General features: G+C 41.1%; 2 protein-coding genes across 2 annotated transcripts; one reads left to right on the forward strand and one right to left on the reverse strand.

Moving 5' to 3' along the window:
* The first annotated feature begins 265 nt into the window (after positions 1-265).
* Positions 266-12,805, forward strand: LOC136421947 (uncharacterized). Its single transcript, XM_066409538.1, has 13 exons — positions 266-421; positions 1,468-1,874; positions 2,295-2,425; positions 2,972-3,198; positions 3,714-4,033; positions 4,648-4,773; positions 5,240-5,389; positions 6,222-6,796; positions 7,608-7,979; positions 9,581-9,689; positions 10,471-10,638; positions 11,094-11,270; positions 11,870-12,805. Exons 2-13 carry the CDS (start codon positions 1,502-1,504, stop codon positions 12,088-12,090), a joined length of 2,949 nt encoding a protein of 982 aa, XP_066265635.1. The 5' UTR covers positions 266-421; positions 1,468-1,501; the 3' UTR covers positions 12,091-12,805.
* Positions 12,521-16,577, reverse strand: LOC136421955 (beta-2 adrenergic receptor-like). The gene is made up of 2 exons (XM_066409561.1): positions 16,352-16,577; positions 12,521-15,869 (listed from the first exon to the last, which is right to left on the reverse strand). The coding sequence occupies exon 2, from the start codon at positions 15,855-15,857 to the stop codon at positions 14,817-14,819; it is 1,041 nt and encodes a 346-aa protein (XP_066265658.1). The 5' UTR covers positions 15,858-15,869; positions 16,352-16,577; the 3' UTR covers positions 12,521-14,816.
* Between the last annotated feature and the right edge of the window lie 640 nt (positions 16,578-17,217).

Genomic DNA, 17,217 nt, shown 5'->3' on the forward strand with positions numbered 1-17,217 from the left:
ACATAGTTGATATAGCAGAGTCCTCAAAGAATATACCGTATAACTTGGATTAATTTCCATGAAATAAAATCTATTTTGCAACAAAGTTGGATTTGATCACACTGATTTGACGGATAGAAAAAGTTATTGGATGTACATTAAAAGTTTAAAAAGCCAGATACGTCCAGCAATTTGCGGTATTTGCATTGTTCAATGCATGGTATATGTGCTACTTTCCTAGATATGTGTCTTGCGACAGTATAGTGTAAACCAGAGGAGCTTGACCTGACCTTTTTTTAACCCTTGACCTTCCAAAACGGATGGTGACGTACGTTCCCTAAGAATTCGCGACTGTCGGACGTTCATTTTTCGCAGTTTTCTGGGTCCAAGTGCTCATCAAATTTGATGCATGTGTAGTCTAGAATCCTAACTACAAGTTAAGGTAGGTCTACAGTTTCTAATCTATCATGCAAGTTGTATATTTTAGCCCGTATTTTAGCGCTACGCCCCGTTAAGTCCCCGGCCCCGTTGGAAATCGAGGTCGGCATTCGGTTCCACTTCACACATAATTTACGCGCTTTGTGACTGTGGAGTCGGCCAATAATTTTTTTGTGCAAAAATAGAAATATCTTCTTTTGAGTTCAGAACGGAAATCAGATACGATGTTCACACTCCTTTGTCTTGTTTACACTGAAACGTTTTCCAGTTTGATACTTTAGACTCTAGAGATTGTTAACAGTTACTGTAGTGCTCGGGCAAAAATTATATTTGTACACATTCACACAGGATGTGGGGAGGGGGGCACGAATCTAAGTAGTGTAAACAACTGTTCGTGAAAAATTAGAGTTACGTGATTTTGACCCCATTTACACTAGTAAAGAGTAGCGAGGTGTCCTACGACAGCTGACCCCATTGTGACCCTACTGCATAAAGGTTGTAATTCAAGCCTATTTGCCTTAAGGGGCGTATTGTAAAATGTTGGTGCCAAAACTGCAAATATTCTGAATTTGAAAAATCTGCATTTAGATTCACTTTTGTAACTAATTTGCAACATATTTCCAACATTTCCAGTCATTATGTCACATTTCCATCATTGATAAACAACGCTAAAGCAAACCACGCGAAATCACCCTTATTTCTGGTCGCCTACAAGAAATAATATGCAAATAAGCAAGCCGTAGAATGCTATAAAAGTCTAAATGTTTCACAGAGGTAGCTTTGATTTCTTGTTTCTGTGTGTAAACAGGTCTGAGGTGTCCTACAATATTTTCATTTATGATCTGTCGTAAATTAGCTCTAGGCACAGGACAGCTCAGTTGGGAGTCTGCTACACTTTCAGCCTAGTGTAAACCGGACCTGTCCTAGGACACCTCCTCCTCATTTGCCAAAGGTCAGGGTTCACATGCAAATTAGCATCTCTCCGACTGTTCCTCACCTTTCTGAAATTTCTATGTCCAGTGTTTCATCCCGTTTCCCTTATTTTTTTAGCGTTTGTAGTTCCTGATTCGTACGTTGGATTATCATGGCAGAAATCCAAGGCAGGTTTCCCCCCCAAAAGTCGAAAGGTAACTGGTCAAGTCGAGAGACGATCTGTTTAATACACCTATGGAACAACGACCTGATTCTGACTAAATTGAAGAAGGCCAGGAAGAAAGAGGCGTACGAACTGCTCACTCGAGGGCTGCAGGAGGCGGGTTACGTTCGGACTACGAAACAGGTGAACGTAAAGGTCCGCGACTTGAAGTACCAATACCGCCGGCACAAGGACGCAATCAGGGAAAAGCGAGAAGCGAGAAGCGACTGGGAGTTTTTTGAAGTGCTGGACACCTTTTTGGGCGATCAGCACGCCACCGGGACTGGCCATCTGCGTGAAACCATGGCAGAGGAGTATGGAGGTTTGTTTTTGGTTTGTTTGTTTGTTTGTTTGTTTCAACCTTTATTACAAGGACTGGCCATCTGTGTGAAATCAGAGGAGTATGGAGGTTTGTTTTGTAAATGTTTGCTTGTTTGCAACAGTTTGTACATTTGAGAACAAAAAGTACAAATTATACACTGCTGATAATGGAACAGTTGACGCAACTTACAGTACCCCATTTGCCCCAGTGCTTCTGCAGCTTTCCCCTCCTCATAGCTATAGAAATATTCTAGTTTATGGAAGAAGTTCAGTGACACGTAGATTGAAAAGTAACGTCGGCCTTTCTGTTTTTATAAATGCACAATTTACCTAGTAAAATGACAAGATTACCTATAACGAGGCTTCTGGATTCAATTTATAAAATTTAAATGATTTTTTTATACTCCCGTTTTTTATGCAGATGCAGATGTTAGGGATTATGAGGGTGCTGATTTTGTTAGTGACACAACTACGTCGCCACTTGCAATTGGACCAAGCCCGTCGCCCACCCGATGCTATAATGACAATCCAACGACTGCTGTCATAGGACAGGTGACATACAACACTTATTTTTCCTCCAGAAAATTGGGGTCATAACTGTTTTCACATGCCATGTGGGAAGGGGGGGGGCAGGAATCTTGGCACAAACTTGTACATTTGTACAAGAAAAAGACAACAAAATTCTTCTTGTACACAGTCATCAGTTACATGCACCTTTGTATGCTGTAATTCTTGATTTGTTAACTGTAACTTAATTTTAGCTGATTTAACAGTCACTCGTCAACAGCTAAAATTTCATCATCGCTTATATTTGATCACTAATATTTGAGACAATAATGTTTGTTCCCACCGTTGAAATTAAGTGCTGTGACCTATTGCATTTTCCCCCAACCGCTATATTTTCCTGCCGCTATATTAAAGTGATTTACAGTATATTGTTCTAAATCATCATAACGTACATGTTGTATTCTGAAGAACGTCTTGAACTCTTGAATATCAGAAGTGTGCATACCTCAAAGATTACCCGGTAGTAGCTTTCTTTTACCTTCTTTTTTTTAACAAATGATATATGTTCCTAACTTTACCCACACACCTTAGATGACGTACCCCTTGTACCCAGCTTCACACGATTTCGGACGCAACTGGATGGCCGACGAGACGAGGACGCTCATCTCGCTCTGGGCGGAACCCAGCGTACAGAAGGAGCTGGAAATCGTGTTCCACAACCAAACCGTGTACGAGAGACTTAGCCGTCAGATGGGCCAGGCTGGCTGGCAGCGGACATGGAAGCAGTGTCAGGTTAAAATCAAGGACTTGAAGTGGAGGTTTGTTTATTTGTTTGTTTGTTTGTTCCTTCGTTGGTTCGTCCGTTCATTCGTTCGTTAGTTTGTTAGTTCGTTCGTTTTACCAGGGGATGCATATTGCTTAGTAAACGGCATTTTTCCATGTGCCCTGGGCTTAACATCAAATCAAAGTTACAACAAAAATAATTAAAAAAGTTACTCAAATTACTAAATGATAGATTTTAGTTAATATGATGGTGTATTTTGAATTGTGAAGGCCATTTTATATGACATTCAGTGCGTTGTACAAATAACTCTCTACAGTTCTTGTGCGTTTCACTTTCAGCCTTCATTGTCCCATTCTGTATCTTTCCCTGCAATTCCTTGTGACTCCACACAGGTCAGTTCTCCACAGCTCTTGTGTGTCTAACTCGCAGCCTAGCTTCTGTCCAGGCTGTGCTGTAGCTTATGCTGGGGGTAGTTCAAGTCCAGCTCTTCTCAGCTCATGTGTCCTTCATTCATTCATTCATTCATTCATTCCTCATTCATTCATTCAGGTACAGGCGAGCAAGGAAGATGATTGAAAACGGCGAGAATGGGTCGTCTGTGTGTCCCTTCTACGACCAGCTGTACACCATACTGGGTGACAAACTAGACAACGCTCCTCAGTTCGACAGCCCGGACTCGCCCAGTGCGCCAGATAGCGTACATCCCGTTCTCGTGGTGGACAACACGCGAGGAAGCCTCGGGATGGACCCTACGAAAAGTGTGGATTCCCAGGTGTCTCGGGTTTCGTTCGCTTCAGAAGATTCAAACCGTGACTACGTCCAAGACAGACAGGACAGTTTTGTTGAGATGGAAAAAGAGGCTGATGAAGGTTCGTGAAATGTTTCTATTTTTGTTGTCCTAAGGCCACAACAATATAATATCTTGGTTCTAGGGCATTTGTTACTGTATTCAACTAGTACATGAGCTTATCCTAAGTTAGATATATGATAAACGTTTTCACTCCCTATTTTAATAGTTACTTATATCATATACATCAAGATGTATGATATTAGAGAATACTGGAAGCTGAAGTTTGTTTATGCTTCAGCTAAATAGAATAAGTTAGATATAACAAGTTCATCATTTCATTTTGTGACCAACAGTTAAAAATGTTAATTGTTTGGTATCCAGCCTGTTAAATGTTGATATGTAGCTTTTTAATGTCATGGATTTTAAATAATATATTTTCAGTAGCGTCAGTCTAGATCTGTCTGTCTGTGTGTTTGTGTGTGTGTGTGTGTGTGTGTGTGTTAACCAACACGATAACGGCATGATGGATTGCTTGTATATTTGGTGTTATGGTAGGGTGTGACAAAAACTCGACATGATTAGATTTTGGGCCCCCTAGCAGCTTCTCTAGGTGCTGCAGTGAAACTCCCAGTTTTGATGTCTCGTGTCCTGGATATGCTATACGGTAACGATTCGTTTCATTATTGAAAGTAGATGAAGAAGACTCGGACAGTTCTATCTGTGGTCTGAGTAAGGAGGTGACGTTAGCCGTCCTGCCTAGACTTCAGATGGAGGAGCTACTGGTGGAACTGAGGAGGAGGAATGTAGACGTCATGGCAGGTATGTGTGTTTGTGTGTGTACATGTGTGTATTGTGTATATTTGTATGTGTGTGTGTGTGTGTGTATGTGTGCGTGTGTGTGTGCGTGCGTGTGTCCTGCCCAAACTGCAGATGGAGGAACTACTCGTGGAACAGCAGGTATATGTGTGTGTATGTGTGTTTTTGTGTGTGTGAGTGAATGTGTGCATGCGTGCATGTGTCTGTGTGTCAGTATTTGCATTATTTGTGTGTGTGTATGTATGTGTGTGTGTGTGTGTGAATTAGTAACGTGTGTGTGTTCATATATTTGTATTGTTTGTGTGTGTGTGTGTGTTTTTTGTAAGCATGTGTAATGAGGCAACAAAGATATTTTCTATAGCTGTTATTGGCAAAATTTCTTGTACTGTTTTCTCTGTGACAGTGTGAAGGAGTACATGTACATCCAATATCAATGTTTAGAAGAATTAATAAAAATGTTTACCTCCAGGCTCCAATAACAGGAAGAGTTTGGTGAAGGTCCTACATCGTATGATGGTGGGAGAGTACGCTGTAGAGGAGCTTAAGAACCTCACCATGGTAACAAGAAACCTCAGCTCCGACAAACGACGTGGTTCGTTCTCCAAATCCGCCTACACTGGTGGGTTACTGTAATTGTGTAAATGCAGAAACATTCTCGGTGGTTTTATGTTCGCAGATTTCGCAGTGACGGTTTCACTGCAAACATAAAACCACCGCAAATGTTTTTGTCCAATACTATATATCAGTATGTTGCTATAGCGCTGCTGCGAATTAAAAACACTGCAAACACTCATTTTCGCCTTAGCGCGAAATAAAAACCACGCGAAATTAAATGCATTTACAGTAATTCTTTAACCTTTGGCATACTGAGTTCCCAGGGAAATTAAATTGATGTTGTGTTGGAGGCACCCATGGCTTGCTAAAAGTTAAAGGTAAAAACTGCTATAGCATGAACACTGTTTAAAGAAATTCCTTGTAACCTTCAGTGTACGTTCAGCATTGTAACAAATTTTTAGAGTAGGAGGCTAATATTTAAAAGTAGCAGGTGAGCCAGCGGTGGTGGGTACAGAAGGGGGTTCTCCCCCTCACGTAGGGGGGGTCTGGGGTCCTCCCCCTGAAAAATGTATAAATCCAGACCCCCTAAACATAGTTCTTGGTGTAATCTGGGCAACTTTTATGTGCATCTTATAACTTAACTTTTATAACTATAATTTCCAATCTTTTGTAAATTCTGTGAAAGAATCCATTCATTTTCACAATCTGCTGTGAGTTTTATTTTGATAGCCCCCAAAAAATGTTGTGTTTCTGATTGCGGTCCTGAAAAATAGGTTTAGTAGGTAGGGATTCTCTCATTTTCAAAAAAACTTTCATCAAAATTTTATTTGCAAACAAAATTAACTGCAATTAAACAAGACATATAAGAAACCTTTTTTCGTTTTTGTTTCTCACAGGTTCTGAGTCACGCAATGTCAAAGAGGTTGCCCCCACCAAACCCATAGTATGGGTGGTCCAGCCAGGGGTCTCGGGTAACCGAAAGCTCACGGTGGCCAAAAATGACGGAAGTGCAACTCAAAGTCATAAAAGGACAATGCCATCAACTCATCACAACACATCAGCACCAATCAGAACACCTGTAGTAGAGTCACCGTCCAGGAATCAACCAATTAATGGAGAGAAGACAAGAAGCACTGTTGCCATGGTTTCAGAAACAGCTGTCAATCTGCCCTGTGCTTCAGACAAGCTGAGAGAGATCGTGGATCAAGTTACCAGAGATCTTGAGGGATCTGGATCCAAAGATCTGGAGGGATCTGGATCCAACAATCTGGAGGGATCTCAATCCAACGCTCTACAGGGATCTCAATCCAACAATGTAGAGAGATCTCGATCCAAGACTCTAGAGGGATCTCGATCCAATGATCTGGAAGGATCTCAATCCGGTGATCTGGAGGGATCTCGATCCAACACTGTCAACTCCAGCAGCACAGCCGACACAGGTGGAACACCTAACCCAGAAAGTTTGGACAGGGTAGGGGATTTTCCACTTTATCAGAAAAATTATTGGCTACATCTTAATATATGTATTTCAGTCTGTTAGAAATCTAAAGTATTTTTAGGCTTTCATCTGGTCAATATGGTAGCCTGAAATTATTTGTGACCAAAAAAGAGTGGTAAGCTACCCAGTATTCTACACAAATAGATTAAAAGGACTCAAATTGTCTTATTTGTGATAATGTTGTTCATTGTATTGTTATGATTTTTATCTTTCAATCTTTTTAACTGTACAATCTTCTTATCTTTTAATCCTTTTCACACAAGATAAACTTTTGTCCAAGTTGTACATTTCTATACAGTACTGGGCTGTCTCCAGCTATAAGTTCTCTCTCATTTTTTAAACCCATGGTGTTTATTTTCATCGTTGAATCTGTCATTTTTAGCTTAGGAAAATGTGCATTTTTTGTAACTTCATGTCATGAATTTTAAATATTTTGGACAGACAGGGTAAAAAAAATGTTCTGGTCCAACAAGTAAATTTCCATCCCAGGACAGAGGGTCAGGTCCCGGAGACAGCCCTCATATACTGTAGATGCATTAAAATTCATGTGGCTTATATTTTGCGCTAAGCCAAAAATGGAGTGTTTGCGGTGGTTTTAAGTTTGCGGCAGTGCTATACTCACATACTGTTACAGTATTGGACAAAAATATTTGCGGTGGCTTTAAGTTTGTGGTGAAACGGTCGCCGCAAAACTGTGAACATAAAACCACTGCGAACATTTCTGCATCTACAATACTATAAATGAAATGAAATGTCTGTGTGTCATCCTTGTGCCTACTGCTAGCTGATCAAGCAAGAACCACAGGATGTCGATGAGCAAACAGAAATGCAAGAAGAAAGCTACAACGAAGAGGAATGCACAGACCACCCCCCATCCTCCAACTACAGTGGCAACATGAACTGGGAAGACGAAACTATGGCTGAACCATTTTCCGAAGGGGAGAGTACAGTAGATGGAACAGCAGAGCAGGAAGAATCATGGGATACAGGAGGGGGTGAGGCCAGAAGTGGAATAGCATTGAAAGACATTTCCAGTTCTTCCGGAGGGGGGAGCACAGCTGGGGGAAGAGCAGAGGTCCTTATAGCACCGCAGGAAAACCCTCCAAAGTTTGTGATGACGCGAGCTGCCTTGAAAAATCCACGACTAGTTCTTGGGGTACATGATTTGTATTATCACAACATACAAAACTATCTCTCTCTTTTTCTTCAAAAAGTGAAAAAATAGATGAAACATGCAGTGTTACATGTACATGTAGTTCCTCTTTGTAATTATCTCCATGAAAAATGGAGATATAGTTTTGGGTGTGTCTGTGTGTGTGTTTGTCTGTTTGTTTGTCTGTTTGTGTTTCCGCACTACTGTAGTCAGCATAACTCAAGAACCTCTTGATGGATTACGATGATATTTGGTATGTGGGCAGGTGTGAAGCCGAAGTTCAAGGTCAATTTTGGGCCCCCTGGTATGTGACCTTGGTACTGCAGCAGAACTTCAATTTTGTATCTTTTGACCTGGACGTGCTGTGGTCTTGATTTTTGGGTGGCAGATAGCTTGTGATGTAATAAAGAAGTGGTGTGGGTTTGGGCCCCCTAGCAGCTTCCTCTGGAACTGCAGGAGCGTTTTTGTGAAAATCTTCTAAGGAGAATAACTGAACAAAGGAACAACGGATTTCCATGATATTTAGTATGCAGGTAGCTTAGATAAAGATATAAACAATGAAGTGCAAATTATGCTAATTGGGACTTAATTTGCATAGCTAATGAGGAAAATCTATATTTGCAGTGTTTTCCATTATCAGACTCAAATACATGCAATGTATGTAGTTTATGAGAAGTGGAACATCAAGAGACAACAATTATGCAAATAAACTCCTAATTTGCATAATTAATGCAAAACACCATAATTCATCTAATTGGAAACTTATAGGACTGTCAATATGATATTTAGTATGCAGGTAGCTTAGACAGAGATATACATAATGTAGTGCAAGTTATGCTAATTGTGACTTAATTTGCATAGCTAATGAGGAAAATCTATATTTGCAGTGTTTTTCATTATCAGACTCAAATACATGTAACATATGTAGTTTATGGAAAGTGGAGCATCAACAGATACCAATTATGCAAATAAATTCATAATTTGCAAATCAATGCAAAAACACCATAATTCATCTAATTGGAAAATTATAGGACTGTCAATATTGCAACATGTGTAAGTTAGATAAAGGTGTTTATGACCAAGCATAGATTATGCAAATGTGTAAGTCATTTGCATGGATAGAATTGTTCATGGAGATATGAGGTCGTGGAACTCTTGTTTTTATAGTATTTAGCTCTCTTTATAATATACATGTGTGCATGCTATAGTCCAATGTACATTAAGGTTGTACTATTGTACACTACACATGTATATATACAGCATATCCAGATCTTTGTTGTATTTATATAGCAATTGTTTAGAATTTTTGAAGTTAACGTTAGCTATAGAATTTTAGCTCATTACTTGAAAGTGTGTTGGCAAGATTTGCTGACATTGTACTGTATCTTATGTTTTTTTTCTGTGCACCAGAATTTTTAGGTTACTGGGGTAACTGCACAAGTGCACCTATTCCCCAAAACGAATTTCAAGCTCCTTATAATCATCATTATTATTTCGATTGAATTGCCAATGACTAGTGTGTATATTCAAGTAGAAAGTATTCAAGTATGATTTTTAAAGTAAATTGATTCAAACAACTAACTTGCTTGACAATGTGCTTCCAGATTCATGCAACGTCGAAAGGCAAAAGGACAGGTACAAAACGAAAGTGCCCATACTGCTCGTACAAGGGGGATCGTAATAGTCTCACAGCTCATGTGCGAATTCATACTGGTAAGTTGTTTTTTCAAAGAATGTTTAGATACATGTATGTCTAGTAAGGTTTATGTTAAAGTTGAAGTGCTTATGACACCAAAATATAACATTTTCTGATTATTTATTTTAGTAGCTAACCACTTCATTTTGCACTCTGGTAGTGTGCGTAGTCCAGCAGTAGTTGGCGACTCTGCCTCTGGACCAAGAGGTAGGGAGTTCGAATCCCGGCTGTTCACCCTCTCCCGACATGCACACTACTGGAAAGGGTTGCAGCCCTTAAGATGGGACATGAAGCCGTAGCCCACTGTTTATCGTACTTGTTTAAAAGAGCTAGGGGAATTTGAACCTGTATAAACTGAAAGGAGCGTCTGTCTTCCCTGTCGCGACCTGTGGAAGATTAAGTTCTTCAGTGAGCTTCACTGGTTCGAAATCACTTTGTTTGACACCAGGGTTGTACTAGATAGTACAAGCTGCATATCCGAACAGATTGATTTATTCTACTCACAATGGGAAGGACCCCTACTCTTTTTGATAAGTGTGGTGGGTTCTTCTAGGTGCTCAAGGTGTGGCTCTCCTCAAACACGGGACCTCCATTTAACATCCTATCCGAGGGACATCCCTAAGCAAAGCTAGGTGCTCATTTTCAGTTGAGTGAAGTGAGGAAATGCGTGTGTAGTACCTTTTCCAAGGTGACAATGTCAATGGGACCCCAGATTCGAACCCAGGACCTCTAGCTTCTGGGCCAAACACCCCGCTACTACACTACTGCAATGTCATGGGTTTTTTTCTTCTTATCTAGGAGAGAAACCTTTCAAGTGTTCCGAGTGCGACTACTCCGCTTGCCAGAAAGTGAACCTGGATCGACACATGCTGAAACACACCGGGGAGAAACCATTCATGTGCGGGGAGTGTGGCTACAGGACAGCCTACAAGGCTCATCTCATGCCACACATGCTGGAGCATGCAGGTAAGGCTGCCATGCAAATAGACCAATCCTGACTGTCCATCACAATTAGTAGTTTAACCAATGATAGCATGGCAATTAGCGGATCCACCAATGAGAGAAAGGCTCCATGCGGGTCAAATAATTGTATTTCTATGAATTTGTTTTGCATTACTACATTTTAATGGACATATTGCTTTGAAAGTACCCTCTTCTTGGCGTCACAAAACCCACACATTACAGATAAAGTGGGATCATTCGTCTTCCACTGTCTCGCAAAAAGAAGTCGAATCCAATAAGTTAGAATTTAGTATCTGTAATTAAACTAGAGTTGTAGAATACCATATAGTTCACAGTCTATCCGTTCTTTTCATGTTAAATGTATTTGCAATTGGCCTACGGGTATGAACTTGCTACATTGTATAAACTTTAATCATTTCATCTTGTAACTTGGCTACATGTATCTGGTTGATGACTAGGAACCAAACCGTATGTGTGCGGAGAGTGTGGATACCGGTCGACGAGGAAGGGTAACCTAGTGTGGCATCAGAAGAAGCACCAGAAGACCCGCCCGTACAAGTGTAAACTGTGCCACTACACTGCCAAGAGGAGCACAGACATCCTCAGGCACATGGGCTGTAGGCACAAGGATCAAAGTAACTCCTTTTTACCTATTTTTAAATCTATTTAGGCCACATTGATTTAGTTATATGGATAACATCCAGGCATGCATCAGTTTTCACCATACTGTAAATCGTACAAAGCAGCTAGAAAACAATTATGCTGAAGTTAAAAAAAAAAATATTTCAGAGAATTGATACTAATGTCATTGATTGCCAAGGTCAATTCCAAAGTCAAAGAAGATATGAAAGATCAAGAATGACGAATCTATTATTTGGTATATCATACTCTGTATGTTAACTGTTAAGTCATTTGCTGACCACAGAGATTTCATGATGAAGGAACCTTTTGTTGCCAAACTTTTTTCTTATTCGCACGTTTGCATCAGTTTTGAGGTTCCGAATGTCATCCATATGAGCAAATCAATATGGCCTTATTGAGATTCATCACATTTTTTGAAGGATTGACATAGCAGGTAACTATCACCTTTTCAAGATGTCAACCTAGACCAGACTGTTAAAGGTTTGATTCAATCACACCAGGAAGGACCCCTTTTTGATAAGTCTGGTGGGTTTGGAAAGAGGCAGACAAATTAAATTTGAGTTCAACTTTTTTTTTTTGTATTCTCATATAGGGCTGGATGACCATAGCCCAAACCATGGGTCAACTGCTGCGGTCAGCGACACAACAGCTATTGACTATCACAGCTCTGTACCACCCACCAACATCCAGGAGCAGCCCAGCAGTTCTTCTGCACAACAGGTACAAGATGAATCACAAACAACTGCTATCCAGCACCAGAGGGAACCTTCACATGAAAATAGTCTACCTAATGAAACAGACATGAAAACTTAGCCAGAAATGTTTGTACATTATTGTGTTTGTCTTATGAATACTTCATGAGGATACTTTTTACCCCATTCCTGACTGTCTCGTGAATATTCATCAGGCTACTTTTTAACCCATTCCTGGCTGTCTCATGAATATTCATGACGATACTTTTTACCCCGTTCCTGACGAACTGTAAATTCAAGAGAGCGAGCAAAGATTTTGGGAACAATTTCATTGGACTGTTCCATTGTATTCATGGGGTGTATAGTCTGTAAATACTAACACAACCAGATACTCTGTTATGGCTTTTTGCAATCTTGCATTTAACGTTCGCAATATGAAGTATTCATCAATAGCTCCAGCCTAACCCTCAACAATTGTAAAAGAACCCAACACACATATATTGAGAAGAGTTGGGGCGACCTGGTGTATTGCTATGTGTAATTATGTGTAATGTCAAAGTATGGATTCTCTGTTTTTCTACATAGACTAGAAGGTACTGTTCAGAAAACACATGTGCACCTAAAAGACTTATATTTTATTACATCACAAGCATTGAATGACCAATGTATAACATAGTTTACATATTTCACCAACACTAATATGATTGATTCAAATAGATATAGAAGATTATACTATGCACTTAACCTTTCATATTCATTTAATATGATTATATTATACATTTATATACATGTATTCATTTGTTAACCTTCAGAAATAAAAACAATTTAATAACATATTACTTTGAAGCAAAGTGTCTTCTATAAATTGTTAACATTTGATATTACATGTAGTATATTTTGATAATGTATGCAAATATGTACTATGTATTCATATACATAATAGTAAACCCTGAATCACAAGAACGTCAGATAAAAAAAACATTACTTTGAAGCAGATGTCTTCTATAAACTAATAACATGGCATTTTATATCTATATTCTAATATGATGATATAGACGTAATAGTATTGATATAGCAAACTCTCAGCCACGTGAATGAACGTTTTGTCATGTATACATTGTAGTATTAATTTCTTTATTTCAGGCACATAACACAAAACGTAACACAAATAAGAATACGTTGATGAAGGTTAGACATCCAGGTACATGTAATAAGATAAACAAAAAAAGTTACTCAAGCAACTAGGTAACATTTTGAAACAGACGTTTCAGACAGCATCCACTATCTTTCGTCAGTGACTAAAGAAAAGAACAAATGAGAATAAATATAGACATATATATATATTTATGTCATGCCTGGGCCTGATACGGGTGTTCCGGACCGTGTGATAACTATCCGGATCACATAGGGTTCGGGAGGGTTATCACACAGGCTTCCATAGAATATTTCGAACGCATTTCGAACGCGCCGGTTGCGCGGCCGTCGGAAATTCGAATACCGGATTCGGAGATTGGAATCAATGTTGCTACAGTTTCTTGTTCGAGGACACAAAACTCCCTCAACTTCTGGCGCATTCCGCATTGAAATGTGTGTTTTCTCGGGTGGGTATGGCCAAGGTATGACATAAATAAAATACAACACGTTGTATTCCGCATCACCCTCGGTCCCAGCCCGACCGCGGGTCGGATCGCCCTCCGGCCTACGGCCGTCGGGCGATCCGACCCGCGGTCGGGCTGGAACCTCGGGTGATACGGAATACCCCGTGTTGTATTCTATATTTATGTCATGCCTGGGCCTGATACGGGTGTTCCGGACCGTGTGATAACTATCCGGATCACATAGGGTTCGGAAGTGTTATCACACAGGCTTCCATAGAATATTTCGAACGCATTTCGAGTGCGCCAGTTGTGCGGCCGTCGGAAATTCGAATACCGGATTCGGAGATTGGAATCAATGTTGCTACAGTTTCTTGTTCGAGGACACAAAACTCCCTCAACTTCTGGCGCATTCCGCATTGAAATGTGTGTTTTCGCGGGTGGGTATGACCAAGGTATGACATAAATAAAATACAACACGTTGTATTCCGCATCACCCTCGGTCCCAGCCCGACCGCGGGTCGGATCGCCCCAGGTTTATAATGACCTCCATTTGGGACACCCGATTAGCTTAGGACTTGTTGCGCCTCAATTGTTATAGCGTATTGCAAGACTTAGGCTATATATTGCATTAGGAAATTCACAAATACTCTAGATACTATACGGAGGTATGAGATCCTCGATTTGTAGTAAAGGCGAATTTTGTTTGCATTGCATATCCCATAAACCGCTTCGCGGATGCACGTAATACACCAGGTTTGTTCCAAAGAGTATGCGTACAAGCTGCATATCCGGACAGATTTATTTGATCCACTCACATCGGGAAGGACCCCTACTTTTTCGATAAGTGGGTGGGTTCTTAAACGTGCTCGGGTGTGGCTCTCCTCAAACACGGGACCTCCATTTAACCAAGGAGGTTAACGTCCCATCCGAGGGACGTCCCAAACCGAAGCTATGTACTCATTTTCACCTGAGCAGGAAATTTTCCAGGACGTCTGGGATTTACATATATATTTTGCTTTTGGCCGGACGACGTGTCAATGCACGTTTTTTTAATAACTTACGTTGACAGTGCCACGTACAGAGGACAATATACCCATTTTTACACCTGATTAGAGTGAGGAAAGTCGTGTAGAGTGACTTTCCCAAGGGCACAACATCGGTGGCGTCAGGGGATTCGAACCCGGGACCGCTGGGTTCTGGGCCGAACAACCTGCCGTTACCCCAGAAAATATATATATAAAATCAGTCATCAGGGAAGTGGAGCGACCTGGTGAACAGACAGGCCAAAGAATTTTCTAAACGCCTTGTGAAACTCCTCACTGCGAAAGTTGTAAACAAGGGGGTTACTGAAAGACGGTACCGTTAGAAATAGCACGATGAATGTCTCATGTGTGACCACTGAACCCACTGTTAGAGCCTCCTGTACCTTGAGCCTCACACCGCTCATAAACTGAGCGACCCAGGCAACTACGATGATGGTAACAACAATCATATGGAGGGAAATAGTTTTAAACGCGTTGGTTTTGAAGATGGATATGCTCCTGTGGTGAGGAATGTTGTTTATGTGTATCTGTTGTTTACGGGCTTCCCAGAAAACAATACAATAGCTAATCAGGATGATAAGAACGCACAGGGCGGGTAAGCCAAGTCGCAGAAGTTGCATGGGGAGTTTGCTATGCAGTCCAAATGCCTCCGAAAGGTCTTCATCGCTGACGAACTCCCGAATGAAGCAGACTATCGTACTTTGGTCAATGTTGAGTTCCCCCGGGTACAAAGCTGGGATATGGGCGGTCATTGCGATTGCGAAGCTCATAACCCAAATTATTATTATTGCCACTACAGTTTTTGCATTGGTTGCGACGCTGTTGTGTTGGAGTGGTCGAATGATAGCGTGCGTTCGCTCTAGGCCCATATCAACGAGAGTGAACAGTGTTGCTTGAAAACACATGAAGAGGACAGTGTATTGAAAACGACACCAGCCTTCACCTGAATTGTACTGTTCATTAACCAAGCTTCCCACGGCTGTGGGGATAGTGACGATGCCTTGGAGTAAGTCTGCGACTGCTAGGTTAAAGTTGAACCAATATCGAGGCTTGTGCAGTGAGTTTTCTCTTATAATGACGCATATGACAATAACGTTACCAACGACAATGGCAAGGAGTGACAGGATCAGCCACGTAACCGTCAAACCTACGACCCAATCAGGAACCAGGATATCTTTTACCGGATATGACGTGTTGTCGGTGAGGAAGTCATCAGTGTCGTTCATAGATGAGTTGAACGTTGCCATGGTGACAGGAATCTAGATGAGGGAAAAAAAGCATTTGCTTTGAAATTTCGACGTACAAACCGGCTTCTGTGTACAAAGATTCAAAGGAGTACTCAACCCCTAAAGTAGCCTCAGTGCCCTCCTGCGGAGTTACCGCAGCCTCTCTCTTTTAAAAGGGAGAAGAATAGAAAGAGCCAGCGGCAACTACGGAGGACGGTACCCGGGCTACCCCAGGAGCAAGTGTCATGTTTGTTCAGATACGATTTTTCTGAAGAACTTGACATTCAATTAGGGCCAGTGAGCAGTTGTATCATACGGCAGCGATATTATGTACGTACCGTCAAGATATATTACAATCAGGTGCAACATATGGAAACTAAGTCCAGAACAAACACTCAGACGAAGGCAAACAAACTGGCGAAAACAATACCTTTTCACGGAGGTAATAAATGAATCGATGTTTCTCACAAAAAGATGTCGACAGAGATAGGACCAAAAATGTTGATTACGCTTACCTTGGATGCGTTCTGTTTGCTGTCTGTTGCTGCCGTGTCGGGTTGGTTGGTCGGTCGGTCGGTCGGTCGGTCGATGGTTGGTTGGCTGGCTGGCTGGCTGGCTGGCTGGCTGGCTGGCTGGCTGGTTGGTTGGTTGGTTGGTTGGTTGGTTGGTTGGTTGGTTGGTTGGTTGGTTGGTTGGTTGGTTGGTTGGTTGGTTGGTTGGTTGAAGCTCGTTCACTCGTATAGCTATCGAACTGTGGTCAAGTTGAAAATATTGATGATTTCTTCCAACCTCCTCGCCTTTGAGAGTGCACTAGGAATTATGCCACTAACATTTGGCAAATGTCCTTTTACGCGTTTCATAGTTCATTTGAAGGCACCGAATGCAATGTTTTTACATTCACCTGACGTTGATTTGTGTCCTGATATGCCTTTTTTAAAATTGTCGTCATATCACAAACAGTACTAACCCACTCCCGGTGTTTCTTATAAGCCTGTAAAGTCGTGGTATTTACCTATGCGTGGAGAAAGGATTATACTTGAAGTTCGAAGAGAAGCCATGGGCTTTTAGGATTGGTAACGTGAGACAACCCGCAAAACATAGGAGTACTTAATCTCAGTAGATCCGACCCCATCTCTGTTTCAATCGTGTTTTACGATACTGTAAATGCAGAAATGTTTGAGGTGGTTTTATGTTTGCGGTTTTTGCGGTAAGCTCTTCGCCGCGAACCACACAATTTTTTGCCCCCAAACCCCCTTGTCTACTATTGTCTCAAACGCGAACTTAAAACCACCGCGAACACTCCATTTTCTCCCTATGGCCTACCGCGATATCAAAACCACGCGAATTTAAATGCATTTACAGTATCTTATATGTTTTTCTT

Source organism: Branchiostoma lanceolatum, chromosome 16 (assembly GCF_035083965.1).
Source record: "Branchiostoma lanceolatum isolate klBraLanc5 chromosome 16, klBraLanc5.hap2, whole genome shotgun sequence".
NCBI lineage: Eukaryota > Metazoa > Chordata > Leptocardii > Amphioxiformes > Branchiostomatidae > Branchiostoma > Branchiostoma lanceolatum.

Excerpts from the sequence above, each read along its gene's own strand:
- LOC136421947 (XM_066409538.1), top strand. The coding sequence starts at position 1,502 with ATGGCAGAAATCCAAGGCAGGTTTCCCCCCCAAAAGTCGAAAGGTAAC. Across the intron at positions 1,875-2,294 it reads CATGGCAGAGGAGTATGGAG|ATGCAGATGTTAGGGATTAT; the intron begins GTTTGTTTTTGG and ends TTTTTTATGCAG. Across the intron at positions 2,426-2,971 it reads CGACTGCTGTCATAGGACAG|ATGACGTACCCCTTGTACCC; the intron begins GTGACATACAAC and ends CACACACCTTAG.
- LOC136421955 (XM_066409561.1), bottom strand. The coding sequence starts at position 15,857 with ATGGCAACGTTCAACTCATCTATGAACGACACTGATGACTTCCTCACC.